The sequence below is a fragment of the Stegodyphus dumicola genome, chromosome 9 (assembly GCF_044657685.1).
Source record: "Stegodyphus dumicola isolate Sdum_Otavi_A_Nest chromosome 9, ASM4465768v1".
Taxonomy (NCBI): Eukaryota; Metazoa; Arthropoda; class Arachnida; order Araneae; family Eresidae; genus Stegodyphus; species Stegodyphus dumicola.
In genome coordinates this window covers 151,350,948-151,374,427 of record NC_140776.1, presented here as the reverse complement: position 1 = coordinate 151,374,427, position 23,480 = coordinate 151,350,948, and the positions used below count along the sequence as shown (strand labels likewise).

Here is a 23,480-nt window from a genome sequence, read left to right as displayed (position 1 = left end):
AACACTGTAGAGGGTAAAACATTTTTTATCTCCAGCGAGCTAGACTGTCTATCTGAAATTATCAAGTTATGTTGTTTTTAAATAATTTTAGTTCAAAGAGACATTAGCTCAAATGCTTTCGACACGTGTATGTGTGTGTAAAAGAAAAGCTCCTTTGGGCGGAATAAAAAATCTGAAAGCTTTCTTCATATTTTAAAAAATATTTTAACCCTGTATTATTTCCTGTTATTTAGTGCTTTAAAAGTATTTAGCATTAACTTACTAATATAAATGCTTATATTACAATTAATTTTGCAGCTTTATGAAATCTTTAATTCGGAAAAGAGTGAATAATCAAATAATTTCATATATATATGTGTAAAGAATATGTAAAAATATTAAATTAGCAGCGAAAATTAATTCCCTTCTGTATTCTAAAAATAGTAACTTCTATTTGCACTGCTTCATTTCGAGAAAAATCTATGTCATATAACTCTTAAATAATTCTGAAGATGTAAATGAAACTAAAACTCAAACAGGCAATAGTAATTTTACAGGAATATTAACCATTCAATTAAAATGCATTGAGAACCAAAACTCAGTCTGAATTAAGATTTCACTTTGAACGTAACGCACTTGCTTTCAACGCTTTGGCTTACCTGGACTGCTGTCTATCTGCTGCTTCTTTCTTGCTGCAAAGTTATCAAAAATGTAAGCTTTTTGGAATAGGCACAATTAATGTGCCAACTGGATTGCCTCCTCAACATGTTTACTGAAATAAAATATAAATTAAATAAAAATATAAATTAAATATACCTTGACTGCCAAATTTCTTATTCATTGTGGATCGGCGTTTCAGCATTTTACGGCATCAAAATTCTAACTATTCGTTGTGGATACAACCACCTGCGTTCTACTCCAGAATCTATTATATGTGTGTGGGGGGGAGGGGTCAGGCAGTAATTAATTTTATTTAATAATTTGTCAGTCAGGCATAGGTGTGTGTATTTAATTATGGCAAAGCACACGAGGGCTATCTGCCTAAGGGGAGGGATGCCTTCGTGGAGGACTTTCTAAGGGTAACTGGCTCGTATACACGTTACACATGGGGAAAACCACGAAAACGCCCATGCAACCAGCCCGTTCGCGGGATTCAAACCTCGGACCGAACTACCAGTGTTCAACGACTTTACCGCTCGGCCGCTGGTGGGCAGTCAGGCATAGGAATAAGGAAGCTTGGCATCAGAATCCTGGCATTGTTGTGGCTGAGTGTAATACAGCAGAATGATGACACAGCATTTTGCCTTTAATTGCACATCTTTATTCAATTCAAATGGCAGATCATTTTTCTTTTAAATCAAATTCTCCTAATTACATATCAAATAACGTTTTTAAACTAAATAAGATTAAATTTACTGCATCATACTATTCGAACAAAGGGAGACAGATGGGAAGAGCGAAAGGTTTGTTAGCAGCAGGAGGAGAAAGCAGTCTGACGAAAAATGGTGATTTACATAACATACCAGAATGTTCTCGAAAGTACTGGTCTAGAGGAAAGGATCCTGAAACTGAGGAAAATTAATTAGAGGTTGCCTGTTCGCGTAGAGCAAAGCCATCGTATTTTTTATATTTTACCCATATATATATATTTCCTGATCATAAAACGAAATAATATAAAGTATATTCATGATCATAAAACTCTTAAGTAGTGAATTTATACTGCAAAACCCTTCGGCAAACTTTAGCACCTCAAAATAGCAGCCATCAATTTCCAAAATAACTCCATCATAATAATCAATAAATTTTTATTATGCCTCTTCGTTCATTTTCAGACTACAGAAAAAATTATTGCATAAGAATCGAAAACTTCAAGCGGGAAGAAAAGAGAATCCCCCCGGAACAACAAAATACTGCAGCAAGCTTTTTTTTTTTTCTTTTCTTTTATGAAAAAATAATTAAATATCTGAAAATATAGTTATGTATTTTTTTTCATTGTAGAGATGTGCGTCAAACAGGTGACATTGGATCTCGAGAAGACCAGCACGCATTGCAATTGCAAACAACCTTGCAGGTAATTAATTAAAAGATAAAGTCTAGGTTGCCTTTCGATAATCAGTTTATTTTATAACGCAATTGCGTGATATCGTCGTACTTGCCAAGGACAGAATACGCTATCGACTCTTTTCCTGAGCGTGGCAGTACCTAGAAAACTGAACAAAAATAAGTTATTCTAAAGGTTTTGAAAGTCAAAGTATTGGTAATTTAATAATGATCTTTTTCTGATTTAATTAATTCACCACACATTCACTAAAAACAAATCATTATTTTATTTACCTTATGTACTAAAAGTCATAAAAGTCAACATGAAAGAATTATTTAATGGCTTGTTACATTCTTAAATTATAGGACAGGAAACCATGAGATGATTTAGGTAAATAGAAATATAGATTTTTATTATTATTTTTGATACGTCTAATACATTTTAGTTTCAGGTACTTATCAGCAGATCTCTACGTTTTAAAAAATGTTTCTAATATTGCATTCCTCCGAATGCAAATCATACAAAGAAAAATTAATATTATTTACCGCTAAAATTGGGAACAAATGAAGGATTTCCTTAAATGTTGTTAGTAAATATCATTATTAAAAGCTCATTGAATTAAAGATTTAACTGAACATTTAATATATTAAATTAATCAAAATTTTTAATTAGATTTTGTAATATCTTTTTTATTTAGCACCTGAATTTAAGAAGAAATAAGAAGGGGTAAATGAAAATGATAATATTTTTCTTTAAGTAGATTTTTTTTAAATTTGTTTTAAAGGAATAAATTTTTTAAAAGCAATTGAAAAAAACTAGTTTTACAGAAGAACAAAAGAATCACTTTATATGAAAATAACATACCCTTGTTCAATAACTGGAATTAAAATATCCATATTTTTATCAGTGCAAAAATGTTAAACAGGTTCAAATTTTTACAGCTTGTTTTTTAAATGCTGTAATATTTTACGGTGAACAATTTAAAATATCCATATTGTCATCTTCTAACTAAATTTGCGTAATTTTCGTATCTTATCAGTATTCAGAAAATAATGTTGTTAAACTGCTTTAAAGGATTTATCGAAGGTACATCATCAAATAAGTATCATTAAATATAATGTAGGTAATATGTATATCAGGTAATAAAAATAATGCAGCTGAAAGACTGAAAGTAAGAGTGCTAAAATTAGTTAATGTAAGAAGTAAACTTTTACATCTGAAGCAGAAGAAAGAAATTAGTAAAAAGACGTCCTGAAGGCGATAATTTATTATTTTTCATAATTTTCTCCACTGCTTAGCTAGAAAATTTAATTTTACACCTTATTTATCTTGAAATGAAGAATATCTCCCTTGTAAGCATAATACCAAACTTACTTTTAAAAAAGAAAAAGAAAATCTGATCTGGACATTACATGACTTCCTTATATGGCCTATTAAATTATACACATTTTTTGCTGCATTTCATGTAAACTTGTTTCCTCGAATTTATTTCGCATTCAATTAATTCAGTTCCCACTTTGTGGCAAGGCAAAATTACATAAACATTCAAAACACCTTCATTAAGAAATATAAAATACAGAAAACTATAAAACATCAAATAAGTTAAAACAGTTGAAAAAAGGTTTTTACAATTAAAATTAGAGTTTCTATGCAAAAACAAACAATTCGGCCAGCGGGCAAGAAGGTAGACTGTTCGATGAACAAAACTGAAAGTTTACGTTTGGTTCCACTCGAGAAAAATATACTGAATGTGCAGAAACTTACTTAATTCATTATTCTATTGAGTTTCAAATGTAGACAAAATGGCGGTTTGTTAGGCTTAACTTGCTATGTAAACTTTTAAAGTGTTGATAGTTCTACAAGTGTTGCATGCAGATTAACTAAAGGCATAAAAACCTTAACCGTAACATAAGAACAATATAATTCAATTACTTTTAAAGCAAAAAATACACAAATACCAATATATAAGAATTAAAAAAATTAGTTCACCGAGCCGGGTAACAGATTAGTATATAATATACTTCTGATGCGGTCGATTGCAACCAAAAAGGGAAGTGCACATCTACATGTTATAGTAGACCCATATACAAAAGTTCAGCGTTCTCGGTCTATTCGTCTTTTGAATTATGCAAGATACAGACAAACATACGTACGCACGCACATACGTACAGACGTCATGAAAAAAATCTCTTCTGAATCCATTTCACAAACCGATTTGAGAAAAAGAGTCCTTTATTCTGTCCGTACGTACAGATGTAATGCAAAAACATCGTTCAAATGGAATCGAGAGCGGTCAAAATGGATATTTTCATTGAAATACGATATCCAAAATTTTTCGCGATTACAATACTTCGTTTACTTCGTACAAGAAAGTAAAAACCTATGCTCACCGAGCCAGGTAACAGGTTGGAAATATATATATATACTATCTATCTATATACATATATACGATTGGTGCAGCCGATTGCAACGAAAAAGGCAACGATTTCCTTTATTTCGTACAAGGAAGTAAAAAGACGTAAAACTAAATTGATGAGAACTGAGATCACGTATTTCCAATTTTATCGTTGTAAACTCAATTCACAATTTTTAAAAAACTGCAGTTTAAAAGGATAATTTCCATTTTATAATTGTCTGATGCATTTTATAACTTTATTTAGATACAATAAAAACTTTTTCAGAAGTAAAGGTACCTGGTATACATTAGCAGCCGTAGTACATTTTATTTTCTAAACATGATAAATAAAACCTGAAATCTCTGTTTTGAAATATACTTTACTAGACAGGCCTTTTAAGTTTAGTTTATCTCTTAAAATGCACGAGCATATGATCGTTTATTGCATTCTTAAATGTTCTTTCTCGTTTCAGTGAGACGAAGTATAGTTATACAGTTGCTTCCAGTGAACTAAATGAAGAATTTTACAGGACAGCGAAAGCTATTCGAACGTTAAGGATTGATCCGAATGGGAAGTTAAAATATATAGAAGCAACAGACCAGTAAGCAGTTTTCCTGCTTATTCATAAATTTTTTAGTGTTTAATTAAAATTCTAGCAGCGGCTCTGACATAACTTCAGTCAATAACCTGCAAAAAAGATGTAAGATCTTGAGCATATCTAGCATGCACTTAGTACAGTCGAAATAAAACCATTTTCTAGGACGGAGGGTCATAAAAAGTGCTGAGCGAGTAATCATAAATTCAAAAAGTGCTTCATAATCTTACAGAATCTCACAGAATTTAAATTACGTAATCTTCATATTTTAACATTTATCAAAATAAGTAACGTAACGTAAGGTTACATGTATTTTTAGATGGTATATTTGATGGCTGAAGTTTACTCTTTTGAAACTGTTTATTGATTTTAATTTTCACTTTCAGAAAATCCATGGTTGGAGTCAAAGTGTATTACAATACTTTCCAGGTCACCATGTACAAAGAAGTTAAATCCTACAGTGTAAGTTACCTGTTGTTTAATTGATTCCTTCTTAGTCTAATGCTTAATTTTCTGCTTCTTGAAAATATACTTTCTGAAATATTTAAATTTGAAATTAATATTTATGGGTTATGAACATAATTCCCCCCAGAATACATTTATTTTGTAATTATGTTACGTCATCTGGGTACATTATTAATAATCTTCTGCAATACTTCTTGAGATTATATAACGTCTTACTTACAATTACAGCTTCTAGCAATGCATTTTTGGATGATTTTTTAATCGATAGATCTTTTCCTTTCAAATATTTCCAAAGCGTTTTAATAGGCTAACTGTTGCATCAGGTTCTTCTATTTACAATAAAATTAATGTAAAATTCCTTACCTGCTGCATCTTCAGTATTCTCGACGCCAGGCTTCTAATAATCACGTTTACCAGTAAGAGTTTCTATTACAATTAGCAGGCCATCTTGTCTTTTAATTATTTATTGAAATAAAAAGCTAATATACACTATTTACAAGGTAGGTGATAACTATTTTAAGACAGTACATTTTTAGTTCTGAGTCTTTACGCTCCTCCGAGCGGTTCCAATCTCGACTGGTTCTCGGAACTTAATTACAGCAAAAGTAAAGGAAGAGATGCCCGCCACCTAGTGGCAAGAATGTGACATCCTCCCACCTTTTGATTTTACCTCGATAAAATGGGAAAATCAAAACAAAATTTATAATAATCAAACAAAAATTCAAGTACAACTTTCACAAATATGAAAGGTAACTAATGCTCTAAAATTAATACTTACAAAGAAGGATTGCACATCTAAACATTTTCTGCATTACATTCATACCATATCCAGATAACATGTTCCAATTGACTACTGTTAGGACAATTAAATTTCTAAAATACTGAAAAGAAACAAAAATTAGTATAGCAATTTAAAAATATGTAAGAGGTTTTACAGTTTTACGTCCATATCTAGTTTGATAGTTCATATCACTGTAACACTTATCCGCAGAGTTTTTTATGTTCATGGTGAAGTCACTAAACAAGTTAGGTCTATCAAGTTCGAGAGGATAAATACGTTTCACAGGTCTTAGGAGTTCACCCGTTGCAGTTTTCACTTTGACAACACGTACTTCGTTGTCTTTCCCAGGATATAGTTCTACAACACGACCTATTGGCCAATCTATTCTCTTCTTGTTGTCGCTGCCGACAAACACCAAGTCATTTTTGTTGATAGTCCGAGTAGATCGTTTAGATGGTTTTTGCACTAGGATAGCTAAATATTCATCACGAAATCTTTTGCGAAAATGTTCTCTTAAGTTCTGCAAGAACTTGTATCTTTTTGTCAGATTAATGGTATCCAGGTAGTCTAAGTCAGGCACTCCGACGTCTTGCACATCTTGTAGAAACATTGAAGGAGTTAGTACCGTAAGATCATTTGGATCTTCTGAAAGGTACGTAAGGGGTCTTGAGTTGATTACTGATTCTGGTATCACAAAGTATAGTCAACATTTCCTCATAAGAGACACAGGACTTGCCGAGAACATTTCTCAACATCTTCTTCACTGTTTGTACCAACCTCTCCCACCAACCGCCCCACCATGAAGCAGTTGGGGGATTAAACTTCCACTGTATTCTCATATTAGTTGAATTACATTCTATTTCTTTCCAATCTATCGATCTTAAAAGATTTTCAGTTCCAACGAAATTAGTGCCATTGTCGCTGTAAATAATACTTGGACGACCTCTTCTGGCAATAAATCTCCTTAATCCCAAGATGAACGCATTAGTTGATAAACTTTCTATCAGTTCAAGATATATCGCGCGATAGACCGCGCAAGTAAAGAGCAAGATCCATGCCTTTTTTCCTTTTCGTAAATAAAGAGGACCGGCTACATCGACTCCGGTCACTTCAAACACCAGTCATTAAAAACTGCATTGTATGAAGAAAATAAATTTTGAGATAAAAGTTTCTGGGTGGTAGATTGTAGAAGTTTCAACGCTAAATCCTTGTGGGTGGAGAGTGGTACATGATTCTCCGCCCACGGAAGTGCGACTTCATAACGCCCTTCTTCGTTTAGAGATACAGAATTTTCGAATTGCAATTTTGCTTGCAAATCCCTTTCCTCTCTAGCCTTTTTTGTAACTGGATCTGTTATTCCGATAACATCAAGCCTCCACAGTTCTGACAACGTGGCATCAGAAATATGTAAAGATAACGAAAGCGTGGAAAAGGAATTTTCTATTTCATAATTGTCAGTGTTCGCTTTCCCCATGACTGTCCACCCAAGTCTTGTACTTACAGCAACTAATCTTCCCCAAGGAGGAACTTCGATTTTACCTGTAAATAAATTTGCAGCAACATCTGCCCCTAACAACAAATTAATCTCTTGGGGGTTCTCCTGGAATAATCTGCAATTTCCATTTTCAAAAACATCACTGACGTAAATTCCTCTTCTTCTAAGTTCCCCAATCCAGTGTATATTTTTGATTTTTGGGACCGAAGAACATATTTTTCTTTCATCCAATACATTGATTTCGCAATTATACCGTTTATCTACGCTACCCAATTTTATTCTATAACGTTTATGTTTTTCCGAAACTTCTATGCCGCCGAAAAGTCCGTGGGTTACACTTTGTTCACCTAAGCTTCTTAATTGTAACCTTTCTGCTGCATACCTGCTTATGTATGAGTTTTGACTTCCGGTGTCAATTATCGCTCGAACAAATTGGTTATTCCCTCTTCCATATATGCGAACAATTAAAGTTTGCAAATATACTTCTGAACATCCTGCTTGATTTGAAAGTACTTTATTTTCTATCTGTTCGTCTTTTTTAATTTCCGAAACCTCGACAGAAGGATTTTGTTTATTACACATAATAGTTGCATGTTGTTTTTTACAAATAGAACAAGTTATTTTTGTTCTGCAGTTTTGAGCCAAATGGTGTAATTTTAGGCATTTATAGCAAGCACATTTTCTTTTTAAAATGTCCCTTTTTTCTTGTAATGATAAGCCGGAAACGAAACTACAGTCATAAGTCTTGTGAAATTGATTACAGAAGACGCAGTTCATATTTTCCTCTCTGCATTCGGATTTTGTAAACAAATCTGTAGCGGTCGGAATCTTTGGTTTATTATGTCTATTTGAGAGAGCATATGCGCTTTTCGTTGCAGGGGGGGAAGAAGACTGTCGCCGATCGGATACTTTTTGCTGTTGCGAAACCGTTGACCTTGTGCGTTCACGGGATGAAAGTTCTGCGTGTAAAAATGACATTAAATCTTTTATTTTATAATCTGTGCCAACATTTTGTGTTCTATGAAATTCAAGCGTTAATTCTGAAGGCAATAACTTCAAAATCATCGGACACAGCAAAGCACTGTAAGATTCCGATACAACATCTAACGCTTCGAGACATCTAATCTGTGTTTGTACTTTATCATACAAGTTACGAAATGTTTTTATGTCATTCGCATTTTTTAATGATTCAATATTCAGCAAATTATTCATGTGTGCATTAATAAGAATGTCTCTCCTTCCAAAACGGTCGTGTAAGATTTGAATTGCTGAATCATAATGTTTCGGCGATAACGGAAGTCCTTGAACGCAATTAGCAGCTGTTCCTCCTAAATACGCTTTCAGGTAATTAAATTTGTCTACTTTGTTCAATAATTCGTTATTATGTATTGAGGACTCAAAACTATTCCAAAAAGTAAGCCATTGACTACTGTTCCCATAAAATACGGGAATCGAAAGTTTTGGTAATTTAACATTAGGTGTGTCTTTTATATTTTGCTGTGTGTTCGGTGCATTTAAGTCATGATTAAGTTCCTTAATCCGTTTCTTAAGCCTAAATTTCCATAACGTTACCTTCTCACGATATTGTTCTGTAATTTCGAATTCATTTTCGAATTCATCTACACTCAGAATTGGTTCAACTTCTACATCGGCATTAGCTAGTGTTTCGGCTTTAGCATTAATCTGTTCTAACAATTCTTCGAGCTCATTAATACTACCTTCAGATTTATTTAATTCACTTTCGATTTTCTTAAATAGTTTTGTAACGGCAGTTCTTAAGATACTTCTTTTCTTTTTTAATTTATCTACTTCAGCCATTATCTTTCTTAGATTCAAACATTTACACAAAAAATATACGTCTCATGAAAAACAAATATTTAACTCTTACTTAGAAAACAAAATTATTCTTTTGCTGAATACTTCAAGAACAAGTATTAAAATCTTCAATTTTAATATTCAGCTTTTGAATTCACTTTATTAGAACTTTTCAAAAAACCTGGCGTCCCTGTTCGGGCGCCATAAAAATGTTGCATCAGGTTCTTCTATTTACAATAAAATTAATGTAAAATTCCTTACCTGCTGCATCTTCAGTGTTCTCGACGCCAGGCTTCTAATAATCACGTTTTCCAGTAAGAGTTTCTATTACAATTAGCAGGCCATCTTGTCTTTTAATTATTTATTGAAATAAAAAGCTAATATACACTATTTACAAGGTAGGTGATAACTATTTTAAGACAGTACATTTTTAGTTCTGAGTCTTTACGCTCCTCCGAGCGGTTCCAATCTCGACTGGTTCTCGGAACTTAATTACAGCAAAAGTAAAGGAAGAGATGCCCGCCACCTAGTGGCAAGAATGTGACACTAACATTAAGCCAGTGAAAGAAGAGCTTTACTCCTTTTTGTGTAAACAATATTTTATTCGCGAGAAAAGGATGATGACAGTAACCAACATTCTGCTTAATACAAAACTGCTTAACAATAACTGAAAAAAATTGTAAGCTGCAGATATACGCAAAATAGTACGTGATTATTTTCCAGTCATGCAAACCTCTATCAAAGTTTACTTCGCTTTTCTTAAGCGACTGTTAAAGGAACATTTCTAATTTTTGAGTTGTCTCAATAGCTTGGGAGAGACATATGTACCTATGGGATTTGTGGTGGTTTAAATGAAGTGCAATTTCGCCTGTCAAAGGAATGTGCAGCTTCAGCAGGAAATTCTCATTTCTTGCTGCCAGTCTAACCGTCTGGAGACCCATACTGCCAAAAAACGTAAAAGCGGTAAGGAAAATAGTAAAATGTAGAATGTTAGTTAAAACGATAGACTTAAAATACTTCGTTATCTGCAAGTATCCAGTTAACCCTCCTCTAAATTCCTATATGTTAGTTCATCCATCCATAATAATATTATAACGTATAGCATTTAAAATATTGTTACGAAATGTACAGGCGCCTTGAGATAGCTTTCCCGCAAAGCAGTTATAGGGTTGCCATAAAATGGCAAGGGAAGGCGTGGTTGCCATATTTGGCGAGAAATCGCCCATTTGGCAACAAAATTGGCTATATGCCATGGACTGATGGAGAACCTTCTGGAACGAATTCTTAGCGGTTTAGCCAAGAAGGTTCTTGAACACAAGCCGAAAGCTATATAAATCCTGCTGGTCGGCAGTCAGTTAGATACGAATTAGAGAGTACCTCGTCAAGAGGGCGAGTCAGAGTATGTGCCTCGCATAGAGTGCGAGAGTTAGTGTCTCGCCTAGCGAGCTGATAGAGAGTGTGTCTCAGAGAGTCTGCCTCGTCTAGCGAGCCGTGCGGTGTCGATCGAGTTGACAGCCGGGCAACGAGTGCCGGATCGTCGAGTGCACCGAAGGAGTCTCTTAGTGTATCGCGGTTTGTGCATCGTCGAAAGAGCGTGTTGAGCTCCGGGAACGGCTGATCCGAAGAGTCGGGAGCTCTGCTCGTGTGTCGTCGAGTGCATCGCGAGTTGTAGCGTGGAGAGTCTCGAGAGTACGTGGAGTTCCGAGACGACTAAGCAGAGTCAGGAGCTATACTCTGGTGCTTCCTGCAAAAAGCTGTCTTCACCGTTATTGCCTGACAGTGTGAAGGCTGTGTCGCTGATTGTTCCAGCGTGTTTATAGTAGTTCATCGACGACTGTAAAACGTATTTTGGAGCTGTCCTGACAATGCTGACTAATAAAGTGTGTTTCGATACTTCATCAAGTGTCGTCGTTATTCACTCCAAATCTACGAACCTGAAGGAAGGATATAACGTAACAACTGGTGTCAGACGAAAGAAAAAAACGGAACAATGTTTTTATGCATAATTCTAGATACCTTCTGCTACGCAAGTACGGAAAATGGAAACTGCACGGAGAATCGGTCACACATATAGCAATGTCATCATTTAAATTAATGATTTGCAATTTAGTGATATGTTGGACTTTATTTGTGCACTTCTTTTCTTTATATTTTAAAACTGAGAATATTTAAAGCAACTATATGATGGGGTAACGGTTACGAAAAAGAAAATGGAACACAGAGCATCGATTATCAGATTATTAATGCAGAGTATTTGGTTGTCGCTGTCGTTTAGTCGTTTATACTAACTACATTGGGATGCAACTCGTAAGGAAACGTCAAGTACGACTAGAAGTGCATGGACATGGGAAAGTCAAATATAATGTATCTCAGAAGGTGTAGAAAGGATGAGGGAAAAATACAATAACAGTAATTAGCATAAAATTAATAAACAGACTTTTATTCAAAACTGCATGCACTGTAATGGTTGTAATATTTCATAGATGAATTGAATCATGAATGAAATTGAGGTTTCTTGAATCGATTGCAGAAGCCAGTTTCAAATGTTAAACAGTTTCAGATGTTAAACTGTACACGAGGTTGGAGGTTGTACTGTAGTGTACCTGCCTTGGGTGTCATATGTGTTGAATAAAACTGGGATCGAAGGGATGAGCAAATTATCTTTATAGTTACTTCCAAGTTGCATAGCAACCGCCGAATGAAGTTCGTGTTTTCATTTAAGAAGATGAATTTATGATTATGAGTGCCTTCAAACAGATAATGGTTACACAGGTTTATCTCACTAATCTATGGTACCTTGCATTAATAGCAGTACCAGCCCTCAGTATCGGCAGTTCTGTGCATCTATCAAATTACATCTACAAATAAGAACACTTCAATCGCCATATTGTTTTCAATAATGTACGCGAGATGATCATAATGTGACAATCTGTCAGTAGGTTACTTGATATTTACAATCACTGCTAAGGCTGAAATCGACTGTTATCAGTAAAAGCACCTTACTTTCCTTCATTCCTTATATGTTTTGAATCAGTGACGCTGATGGACAGGTATTAAAAGAAAACAGCTTACTGGGCCGCCAAGAAAAACAGTAACCATTTTTATGATCTGTTATAATAATGAGTCATAATTGGCACTTCGCAATTCTGTGCATATAGTTTACATTGGTTTCCACCATATGTAGTGGATTCTTTTGATTCTATTATCTGTTGTGATTTTATTTCATTAAAAATTTGGGTTTTGTTAGCTTGTCACAGCCAATTCTTGGAGCACCTAAGCTGTATCTGTCGCTCTGAAAGCAACCTATGTCTGCGCTAGAACAATATAAAATATTTACATTCTGGCAAGAAAGCGTGGGTTGAATTAAAGAGCGATCGGAAAGCTTCCTTCAAAAAAAAATTAAAGTTTAAAGAGTAAATTAAACAAATCCCCCACAAGATTATGCTACATACGCTCTTTCCTTAGGAAAACTGACAGAATAATTATTCTACTAAGAATTTTCCTTTTAATTCTAATGTACACATAATGTCATTTTACTACAGTGCAGTGTAATAAAATACAATGGCTATAAATGCAGGATAGTAAAATATCAGAATGTATTTCATGCTTTGTAGTACTTTACTATTACCATATTCATGTATTCAAATCTGCTTGAGAAGCATTTTTTTAATTATCCGTTACCTGTTCTCATTTTACAATTTAGTGGGAAACCTTGATTGCGAATATTGGAGGAAACTTGGGATTCTTCATGGGTCTTACTCTCGTCACTTTCTTCGAGGTATTCGAGTTTCTTTGGGATTTCTTCTTGACTGCATTCAAAAGACCGAAAAATAATAAAGTACATATCCTGCAGCACACAAGGTAGATCAAAATGTTTCCTAACGTTTTTAAGCATGATTTAAATTTATTTTTGACTTAATTTGTTTACCTCTTTGGTTCATACAGTCAAAAGTCGTTAATTCGGACACCCATAATCCGGAATGATCTATAATCCAAAGCTCAAAGCTACAAACTTTCTGCGCATGCGCGTAAGACCTTTACGGCTGCGAATATGCGTGTGCGCATGCGCATAATACGTTTACGCATGCGAGTTTAATGTATAACGGACGGTCTAAACTAAAATCATCTAATTCAGTTAATGTTGCAGATTGTGTTGTTCCTTAATTGAATTGAATCCGGTTTATTACTTTTTGCAGACTGTTAGAGCAATTTTATAAAAGTAAGCTTGAACTTAATATTTCCGATATATATTTACTAATATGTAAAGGATCTACAAAGGGAAAGTATGTTTCGAAGTCCATTAAACAAAAAGTGGAATTGCTACAAAAAATGGATAAAGGCATATCCTTTGTTTCTCTAACCATTCTGAAATCTGTTTATCAATTTCACGCTGCTCTGGGGGGGGGTGGAATGCCGCGGCGCGCAATGAATTGGAAGTTGATCTGTCAGCACTTTCCTTATCTTCAGGGCAGATGTTTTTATTTTATTTGCCTTAAATTCCTTACTAAATGTAGTATTTCATCTCGATGTACTCTGTCTTTGATATGATTTAAATCAAATTCCTCGTCAATATAATTCGCTTCCGATAGTGAAGAAAGTGACACAGAGTTTATTGAAAACGAAAAAATTTCGATTGACAAATTAGTCTATATTCTCGAAACAGCAATTATAGGACTTCAACAGCAGAACTTTGTAACAGAAGAAATTATGCCTGTTTATAGAATTAAAGAGAAAGTATTATCACATAAAACGAAGAAACTTAAACAACTTACATGGAAAGAAATGTTTAATAAAGTAAACAAATAAATATTAAACTTTTTTTTTGGAAAAATTTTGATACCATTTAGATCATAATTGTTCTTTATTTCATAAATTACGGTTTCATATTTTTAATTTTATAATTTCTGCATGCCATCTTACCAGATTTAAAGTGATGATCTATAATCCGGAATCGCCGAAGTCCCGACGAATCCGAATTAACGACTTTTGACTGTACTTGCTTTTAAGTTGTCGGTCCATTGATGGCTTTCAAAGTTTTAAATGTAAACGACATGTTATATTTATGTACTGGATCTGGCTTATTTCTTCTTTATGTATGTTTGACTAAATTTTAACCTAGCATATAATCAGTCTAGTATCTAACGCAACGTACCATACCTAGTTTCGTGCCATAGCCGAACAACAAAACAACCAACCAATCTTTCACACTTTTCTGACGGAACTGAGGAAGGAATGCGTTTTTAAGCAAGTAAAGAATACAAAGAGAAATGTAACTTGCCCACTTGTAAAAAATATTTTTAATGGAAATAAAAGACAGATTTTTAATACTTAGAACTTATATTGTGTCATATAACAAAAGTGTTTTAATTTTTGAGCGTAGTAATTAAAAAAAAAAACAAATTGGTCCGACTAATTACGAAAATGGACTGTAACTCATTAAACTAACCAATTGTAGTTCCTTATTTTACTTCAGTTATTTGTGGAAGACTCTCAGGCAACCACACATACTCTGCCTCGGCATGTGCTTAAACACCCTCTTTCAGTGCGATCACCTTTTCTTGTATCATTATATTCAGATAAGATAAATCGTAGTTTAGCAGTTGTATGAGCCATGCTGGCACATTCCGTATTTCTATGCATTGGAAGCGAAAATTAAAATCTTCTTCAAAATTTGCAAGCTGTTTATTAACAACACATTAACTACTAATGATGTTGTTAATGTTGCAATTAATTCTATTTTTCTCCTTTTGTCGTAACGTTAATAAATAGTTTAAAATCTATTCTAAGACAGTAAACTTTGAAACCGAAGCATTCAAATTCTCAAGCATTTCTTAGATTACATTTAAATTGCTATGATTGGATTATATAATTTAGGTAAAGTTCACAAAGGATATGTGCTCAAGCTCTAACCCATTTGTCAGCTACAGTAACCCGAAGAACGTTTATATGTAGATCTTATTGGCCTCTTCGTCTATCACCGATATTTTGGTGGAACTTACGATCTGACATATTTCAAGTTCCCCATGCCAAAAAATCACTCGAGTCACAAACGTTCATACAGTATCAGGAACTTTCATCTGAACCATACGTTGTATGAATCTTCGCTGCACATCATACTATCCACGAAGTCTTAATGATGCCTAAAAATCTAATGAATTCCCTGAGATAAAATTTACAGGTTTAAAAACGATTGATTATAAATAACTGGCAAATTGTTTGCAGCAGCTTTTGACATGCTGAAAACCATAAACATCATCATGATGTTTCGGATACAGAACTATATAATGCCTTGTTATAATGTTATAGAATCTCACTCTTTTTGATAGTATAATGTGTGGACCCTGCGTAGAAGACGAAGTAGCGAATATTCGCTATGTCTTTGAAGAATAGATACTGCAGAAGGTTTTAAATAACATTTTTATTTTAACTAAATTTAATTAGATGCACGCACTCGGTGCTGACAATTTACCACCACTTGTAGCTAACTTATTTAACAGAAAATAGAAATGCAACAAATCCCTAATAAATTTTAATGGCTAACGACTGGCTCCTAAACCGCTAAATTGGCCGCACACAGCATAGTCGAGTTTAGAATATCAGTATAGACTAAAATGTATCTAACACCGACGAGACAGCTAATTTTAAACAAGCAGCATAAACTCGGAACTAACTCCGTTACTACTCTCGAACGCTTGCAACGCAGCTTAAATACTACTTCTAAAACATGTTTAGATTTTGCATACGTCATTAAAATTTACATTCCGGTGGGAAACTGAAGTCCAAAGAGAAAATAAAGTTTTACAAGCTAAAACTACTTAGTTTGAATAAAATATGGTCTTTACAATTATAAGGTATTTCTCCCGCCTTCTTGGCATGCCTTCGTGATGGGGTGGTCTGCACGCTCAGCGCGTATTTGACAGATCCGTGGTTTGATTCCTGGCGAAGTTTGTTTCATCTTATCTGTTTCCAAAAAAAAAAAAAAAATACCTAATGTCTCTACACAGTGCCTAATTGACTATCATTGCAAACGTCGCAATAAATAGGAAACTGAAATAGAAAGATAAAAGAAAGTTTTACATACTAAAAATAATTGGTTAGAATAAAATATGGTCTTTACAATCTCTAATTGACTATCATTGTAAACGTCGCAATAAATTGTTAAAGAATCATCACCTATCCATAATTACTACAGTCAGAAGAAAGCTCAAGCTTATTTCAAAAATTCTGTGGAAAATTTTTAATACTGTTTCAGATGTTTGGTCAAACATAAGAAGAAACAAGCTCAAATTTTCCTAATCGAAATTTGTAATTATCTTTCTGAAAAGAAAAATCACGAATCCTATCTCAGTTGAAAATATTATGGACAAAAGTGTTCTTGCATAACTTTATACAACTTTACGAGATATGGAATCTTTCAAGAGAAAGTCACGTTCCAAATTATAATATATATTCTTAGGTATACCATAGATCAGAGGTTCCCAACCTTATGCCCGCAACGATGGCGCCCGCCAATCGATTTAACGTGTGCCCGCTGCTGTGCGATCGCAATAAAAATGTTTTAGTTTTCAATAAAATTCTATGTGAAAGTTTTCTCATTTTTAATGAAATAGAAATTACATCCAACACGATACCAGCACAAGAAGAAATGTTACCTATCTCTTTTTTTCATGTGCATCTATTATTAACTCTATCCATTTATAAATTCCCCTTGGAAAAGTAAATGGTACTCGCCGTCCAAGAGATATTCTAGAATGTGCTCTTACGGACAAAACGGTTGGGGATCCCTACCATGTATGAACATTCTGAAACTTTAAAAATACATAATTATTATTATAAATTATACCTTAATTAATTATTTGAAAGGCAAAATTCCACCGATCTCTTTTTTATGTGCATGTATAATTAACTTTATCCAATTATAAATTCTCCATGAAAAGTAAATGGTGAACGCCGTCCCACAGATATGCTAGAACAGCGGTCGTCAACCCTTAGAACTACACGGACCACTTACATATATAATTTTATATTTAGCGGACCACTAATGTGAATTACAAAAAAAGGTAATTTATACAATAATTTATACATTTATACAATAATAATCAGCAAACTATACATATTTTGCTCACATTGAAAAATTACACGAAAAGTACAAAAATCTTACCTTCTTGTACAGAAAGCTTCGCATTTCCATATTACTGAAAAGGAACTTCACGAAAATGAAGAACAAATCGGCAAACGCAAAGCAATATCAATAAACTGATAGTGTTATACCGGGAATTTTTAATTATTGTAAACAAACTCAATGGCGCCATCGATCAACAGTTAGCCAAAACAAACACGGAAACTTCCAGTGATGTAATTATAAACAAAAGTGAGGATGAACTATCTGCATTCTTGTTTATAATTCCATCAAGTTCCATCCATAAAAATCCATGAAGTTACCTATTGACATGAAGACAAACTGTGTTATTAATGACTACGATAGCATATGTTTGTAATTCAAAAGGAAAGAGAATTCCAGTTAGCGCTAATACTGATAACAGCAGCATATCCAGGGACGCCAACTCTCACTTTCAATTGTCGCTAGATACACCTGCAAAAGTAGCTAAAAAGTCACTAAATTCAGAGAAATTTCGCTTCAAGTAGTAGCTAAAATAAAAAAAAGTATAATCCATATTCCATGATAGGTTTTGTTACTCGTCATTTTTTAAACTAAATCTTCATAAAAATATAAATAATTTACCAATTTTTCTGCGGACCAGCAAAGTTATCACGGACCATCAGTGGTCCGTGGACCACCGGTTGGCGACCGCTGTTCTAAAAGGTGCTTTTACAGACAAAACGTTTGGGGACTCTGCTATAGATGAACATTCTGAAACTTTGAAAATTCATAATTATTACTGTAATTTTAATTAATGGTTTGAAACTTTGCAAATAAATATGATTTAATATTCTAATATAGGCTCTTTCTTTCTAAAATAGGCTTTTTTTTTTTTTTTTTTTTTTTTTGCATTAGGCAGCGGAAAAATTTCTGCATTTGTTCTAACGATTCAACACGAAACTGGATACTAAAAAGAAGAAAATCTGTTTAAAGACAACCGAATTTTCAATTGATGTCATAAAAACAAGTCACAGTTTCATTTAAAACATGTCTAAAGAATGAGCTTTCTTGGGCTTACTAAGTTCTATTAATACTAACAGTCTCAGAGAAATAAATATCAAATTATATATAGATTTTTGAAACTTTTCTGTAAATAAATAATAAGTTTTCATTGCACTCTTGTCATGTTTGCGATATGTTAACATTTGGAGGAAAACTATACAACCTAATTTTTGAGAAGTTATTCGAGTGAATACAGGTATAATTTAAAATTAATTCATTATCTAAAGTATTTGATTTGCAGGACAGTAAACCATTACTTACGGCTCCAGACGATTTTTCTTCTTCTATCGATGCCGTTATTTCCATTATAAAATAATAACAAGAATTTATTATACTCTTTGGATTGTGGAAAAATGGCGCGCTTAGACAACGACGTAACTTTCAATACATGTAGGCCTCCACCTAAAGACGTACATATAAGAAGATGGAATTTTAAATTTCGAATTTCTTTTTGATTTATTTCATATTATACAACGTGCGAACTTAATGAATTCTTGATTAACAAACTTGGTAATTAAAAGGCAAGATGTTGCCACTCTTTGAAGGGTAAGTTACTTATGTTTCTAACTGAATAATATCTACCACCAAATTTAATCATATCGATATATTTCAATTCAGTGATTTAAAGGAAATACGTTGCCACTTCAGCAAAGGAGAAGATAGTCGTCTTTCAAATTTAATATAAAGAACTCAGCATTTACGAGAAATGTGTTGCCACTGCCTGATATAAAATACTTTTATTTTTCACATGCCAATTAGCTGTCATTAGGCCAAGCGTAAGGTATTTAATTACTTCTTTTGTACGATATGAAGGAAGTTATTGGGATCACGAAAAACTTGGGTATCACATTACAATGGAACTACCAATTTTGATCGTTCCCGAGTCCATTTCGGCTACATTTTTGCGTGATGTCTGTACGGACGCACAGAATAAAAGACAATTTTTTTTTTTCAAAATGGCTTGTAAAATGGATTCAAAGGAGCGGAGCATTTTTGTGACGTCTGTAGGTATGTATATATCTCGTATAACTCAAAAATAATTAGACATAGAACGTTGAAATTTTGTACATGGGACTGCTATAACAGCTAATTGTGCACATCTTTTAACTTCCTTTTATGAAGTAAGGGAAGTTTTGTGAAATCTAACTTTTAATGCAGTCTCCCGGTTCCTATACTTACACTGATGTGCAAAAATTAAGGACGAGACGGTTTTTTCAATACAACTTTGTACAAAAGCTTTCCAAATCAACACATTTAATATCGTAAGATCCCCAATACGTAAGGACATGGGTAATGTAAGCAACACTTACTAAAAGAGAAATCAGAGAGATAAAAAGAAGCTTTATTGAAAAAGTAGCATGGAGCGCAATGCAATTGAAGGCCAAAACATCCCTGTGATGGGTGTCCAGCAAGAAACATCCGGTCCTTAATAGGGGATATGATCTCCCCTGACTGCTAGGCAGGTTTCACAGCGTCTGCCCATGTTGAGAATGAGGATGTCAATGCGTTGTTGAGGCATTGCTGCCCATTCGTCTTGCAGCGCCAATCGAAGCTCCGGAATCGTGTTACTGGTGGTAAGGTACGAGCTGCAAGCGTCTGCCTAGAAAATCCCATACATGCTCGATGGGATTGAGATCCGGAGATCGTGCCGGCCAATACATACGTTCAATATCCTCACTCTCTAAGAGCTGTTCGGCAGCTACTGTGCGATGACATAGTGCATTGTCGTCCATGAAAAGGAACTGCGGGCCCATAGCGCCTCTAAAAAGACGCACATATGGAAGAAGAATCTCGTTACAATAACGCGTCCCGTTGACTGAACCTGCGTCGAAGATGTCAAGGTCTGTACGACTAACAAGCATGATGCCTTCCCAAACGAGAACACCGCCACCTCCATACCTGTCCCTTTCAATGATGTTCGAGGGATGATTGCGGCTTCCCCGCTCTCTCCAGATGAGTATGCGATGAGAATCGCTACTCAGACTGAATCTGCTCTCATCTGTAAAGAGTACTCGTCCCCATTCATTGTCTCTCCAATTCTGGTGTTCCCGGCACCACACAGAACGCCTTCTCCGATGGGCAGGCGTTAGAGGTACACACCGTACAGGGCGTCGTGCAAACAGACCACCACCGTGCAGTCTTCTGGCCACAGTAAAACGCGATATCGGTCATCCAGTCGCCTGTGTCGTGTGTCTAGCGATTTCTCCCGCTGTCTGCCGCCTGTTTCTTCTGGCCTGTAAGGCAATATACCGGTCATCTGCGGGTGTGGTTCCTCGTGGACGACCACTACTGAACCCCCGGATAGCTGTTCCTGTAGTTTGAAATTGTGTCCAAAGTCGTGAAACGATGCTGTGAGCAATTCCGAATTCTGCAGCCACACTTGTCACACTGCGGCCTTCCTCCAACTTCCCAATGATTCGACCTCGGGAAAAGCATCCAGATGTCGTCTAACAGATTGATTATTCGCCATTTCTCGCTGAGGCAGCAACTCGGTGTGATTTTAACTGCTATACGGAGTGCAATCTCTTTGCCAGAAATACTGATCTTACACCGACAACATGCTTTATACTACTTAGACACTCCCCCATTACGTCTACCTGCATATCTACGCATGTGCTACCGTACATCGCCTTACTTAATCTCCTGATTGGTCTTTCTGTCCGCTCTGCCTCTTCGTTCAGCTGATATGCTAATTTTTCGACTTCGTCCTTAATTTTTGCACACCAGTGTATATTTGGGAAATATTTATATCCGTTATGAGAAATTTAAATTAGAAGATGTTTGACTTCCACACGACAGAAATTGACCGGTATATTTAATTTCAAAATTTGAAATTTTTTATGTCATTTTCAGCTTGCCTTATGAGACTGATTAGTTGAGTTAGAATAACTCGAGGAAATAAGTTTAAATGAAGTACAGTAAAAAATGTGTATAATTTAATAGGCCCTACAATTAAGTCACATGATGTCCACAACAATTTTTTTTTTCTTTTGAAATATAGTCTGTTACTTATTAATAAAGTAAACGATTTAAAAATCAGTAAACGTAGTTCTTTATCTATGTTAATATTAACTACAGCTGGACCTCGTGAAATTACACTAGCTGAATATATTAAAAGCATTACATATAGCGGCTTTTCCTGAATCTGGTAAAAGTTAAATAATCCTAAGAGACGTGAAGCAAATTATCGCTATGTCTGAAAGTAACCACAAAGTCACAGTACTTTTTTTTTATTTTAACAGAATAGAATTTTTTAAAATTTTATTTTATGCATGTTCTCGTGTTAACAATATTAACTACAACTCATAGTAATGCAACTAAAGGAAAAGTAAATTTAAATTTAAAACATAGTGTAGTAGTCAAAGACTAAACAATTAAATTTTACTCTAAACTGGCTCAATAATTCTAACTGACATATCAGATTCAAATGTTGGCAGCGATAAAGCAAAGCCGAGTAATTACAGCTTCACAGAGTTAGCAGGAACTATACGTAGCGTATCCGTTCAGGCCTGAAACACGCTGTGTCTTACAATCCAAAAACCTCAGTTTAAATACTGTGAATTACAAGTTTAATTTGATTATCTCAGTAAAAGTATGCCCATGTAATATTTATATGTATATTTTTACACAGAGGAAATTTCCCCTTCTGCCAGGATGACTATTAACACTGTAAGACTTTTACAACAAAGTCAGGTCAGTGGTTATCTCAGGCGGCGCTCAGTTTAAATACTATCTAACCTCATTTACGTTCTGGTGAGGAAAAGGAAATGAAAAGTTAGGATAAAGGCTAAAATTATAATTAAATGGTTGATTTAAATGATAACCTTATAAGGAATTTTTTCCCTCCCTCCAATTAACCACCACGGTTTAACGGTAGCCTCTCAGCGCGTAATCGAGAGATCCAGGTTCGAGTCCCAGAGCATTGCACATTTTTCACATCTCCTGCTTCAAAATAACCTAATGACTCTATAACCTTGTACATACATTCTTTTTTTGCAGTTAGTTTAAGTAGTTGGCAGTGTCAGCAGCTAGTCTCTAGAAAAGAAAGATATTGGTGACGTCTATCATCGATTTAGATCTCTAATTTCCCTTTAAAAAAATGCTAATGTAGAAGTTTGGAAGTTGGGTTTATTAATAAAATTTTTAGCTAAATACAAAGATGGGCAGTAAATAATTCAACACTTAAACAAAACTTCGGAAAAAATTCTCTACTAATTGATTATAAAATTATGTAGTAATTAATTACCTGAAATAGTGTAAGTGAATAATGTTTTAAAATACAGTAAAATAACTTATTGTTAAAGGGAAAAAAAAAAACCTTCACATTTTAAATTTTGTTTAGTAATCTTGCTGTTTATTAAAATATTTAATATGCTATGAAGTCAGCTACTTTCTTCTTCTAATCCATTAATCATTTCCCATTCTAAACCAACTTGAAATTCATAAAGTAAATACCGGGTGGCCATAATTAAACTGACAGTGCTCACTGTGTTCTGTAGCGCGATCTATTTGCGAGAATGACGCCACATTTTGTAGGAAGATTAAACAAGACGGGGGACGAAGGATTCCGCGAAAAAACAAATTAGTTCCAAAAGTCACCGCTAGGGGAATATTTGGTGCTGTGTAATAGAAAATAGAGTGTTAACAAATGCAAATCAATACGGAAATTACCTTTTATTTTGCATTCAAATGAGGTTCAATGTGGCTGCCGTTGTTGGGGACTACATATTGCATTCTGTGCACAGTATGC

General features: G+C 34.4%; 1 protein-coding gene across 1 annotated transcript in view; it reads left to right on the top strand.

The window, feature by feature from the left end:
* Positions 1–18,873, top strand: part of LOC118198750 (uncharacterized) — a 58,486-nt gene extending 39,613 nt beyond the window's left edge. Inside the window, exons 10-14 of the mRNA XM_085823131.1 lie at positions 1,978–2,050; positions 4,889–5,017; positions 5,398–5,473; positions 13,271–13,428; positions 18,584–18,873. Coding sequence (XP_085679257.1) covers positions 1,978–2,050; positions 4,889–5,017; positions 5,398–5,473; positions 13,271–13,428; positions 18,584–18,659 — 512 coding nt within the window. The 3' untranslated portion in view covers positions 18,660–18,873. The remainder of the gene's footprint in view (positions 1–1,977; positions 2,051–4,888; positions 5,018–5,397; positions 5,474–13,270; positions 13,429–18,583) is intronic.
* Positions 18,874–23,480: the final 4,607 nt, after the last annotated feature.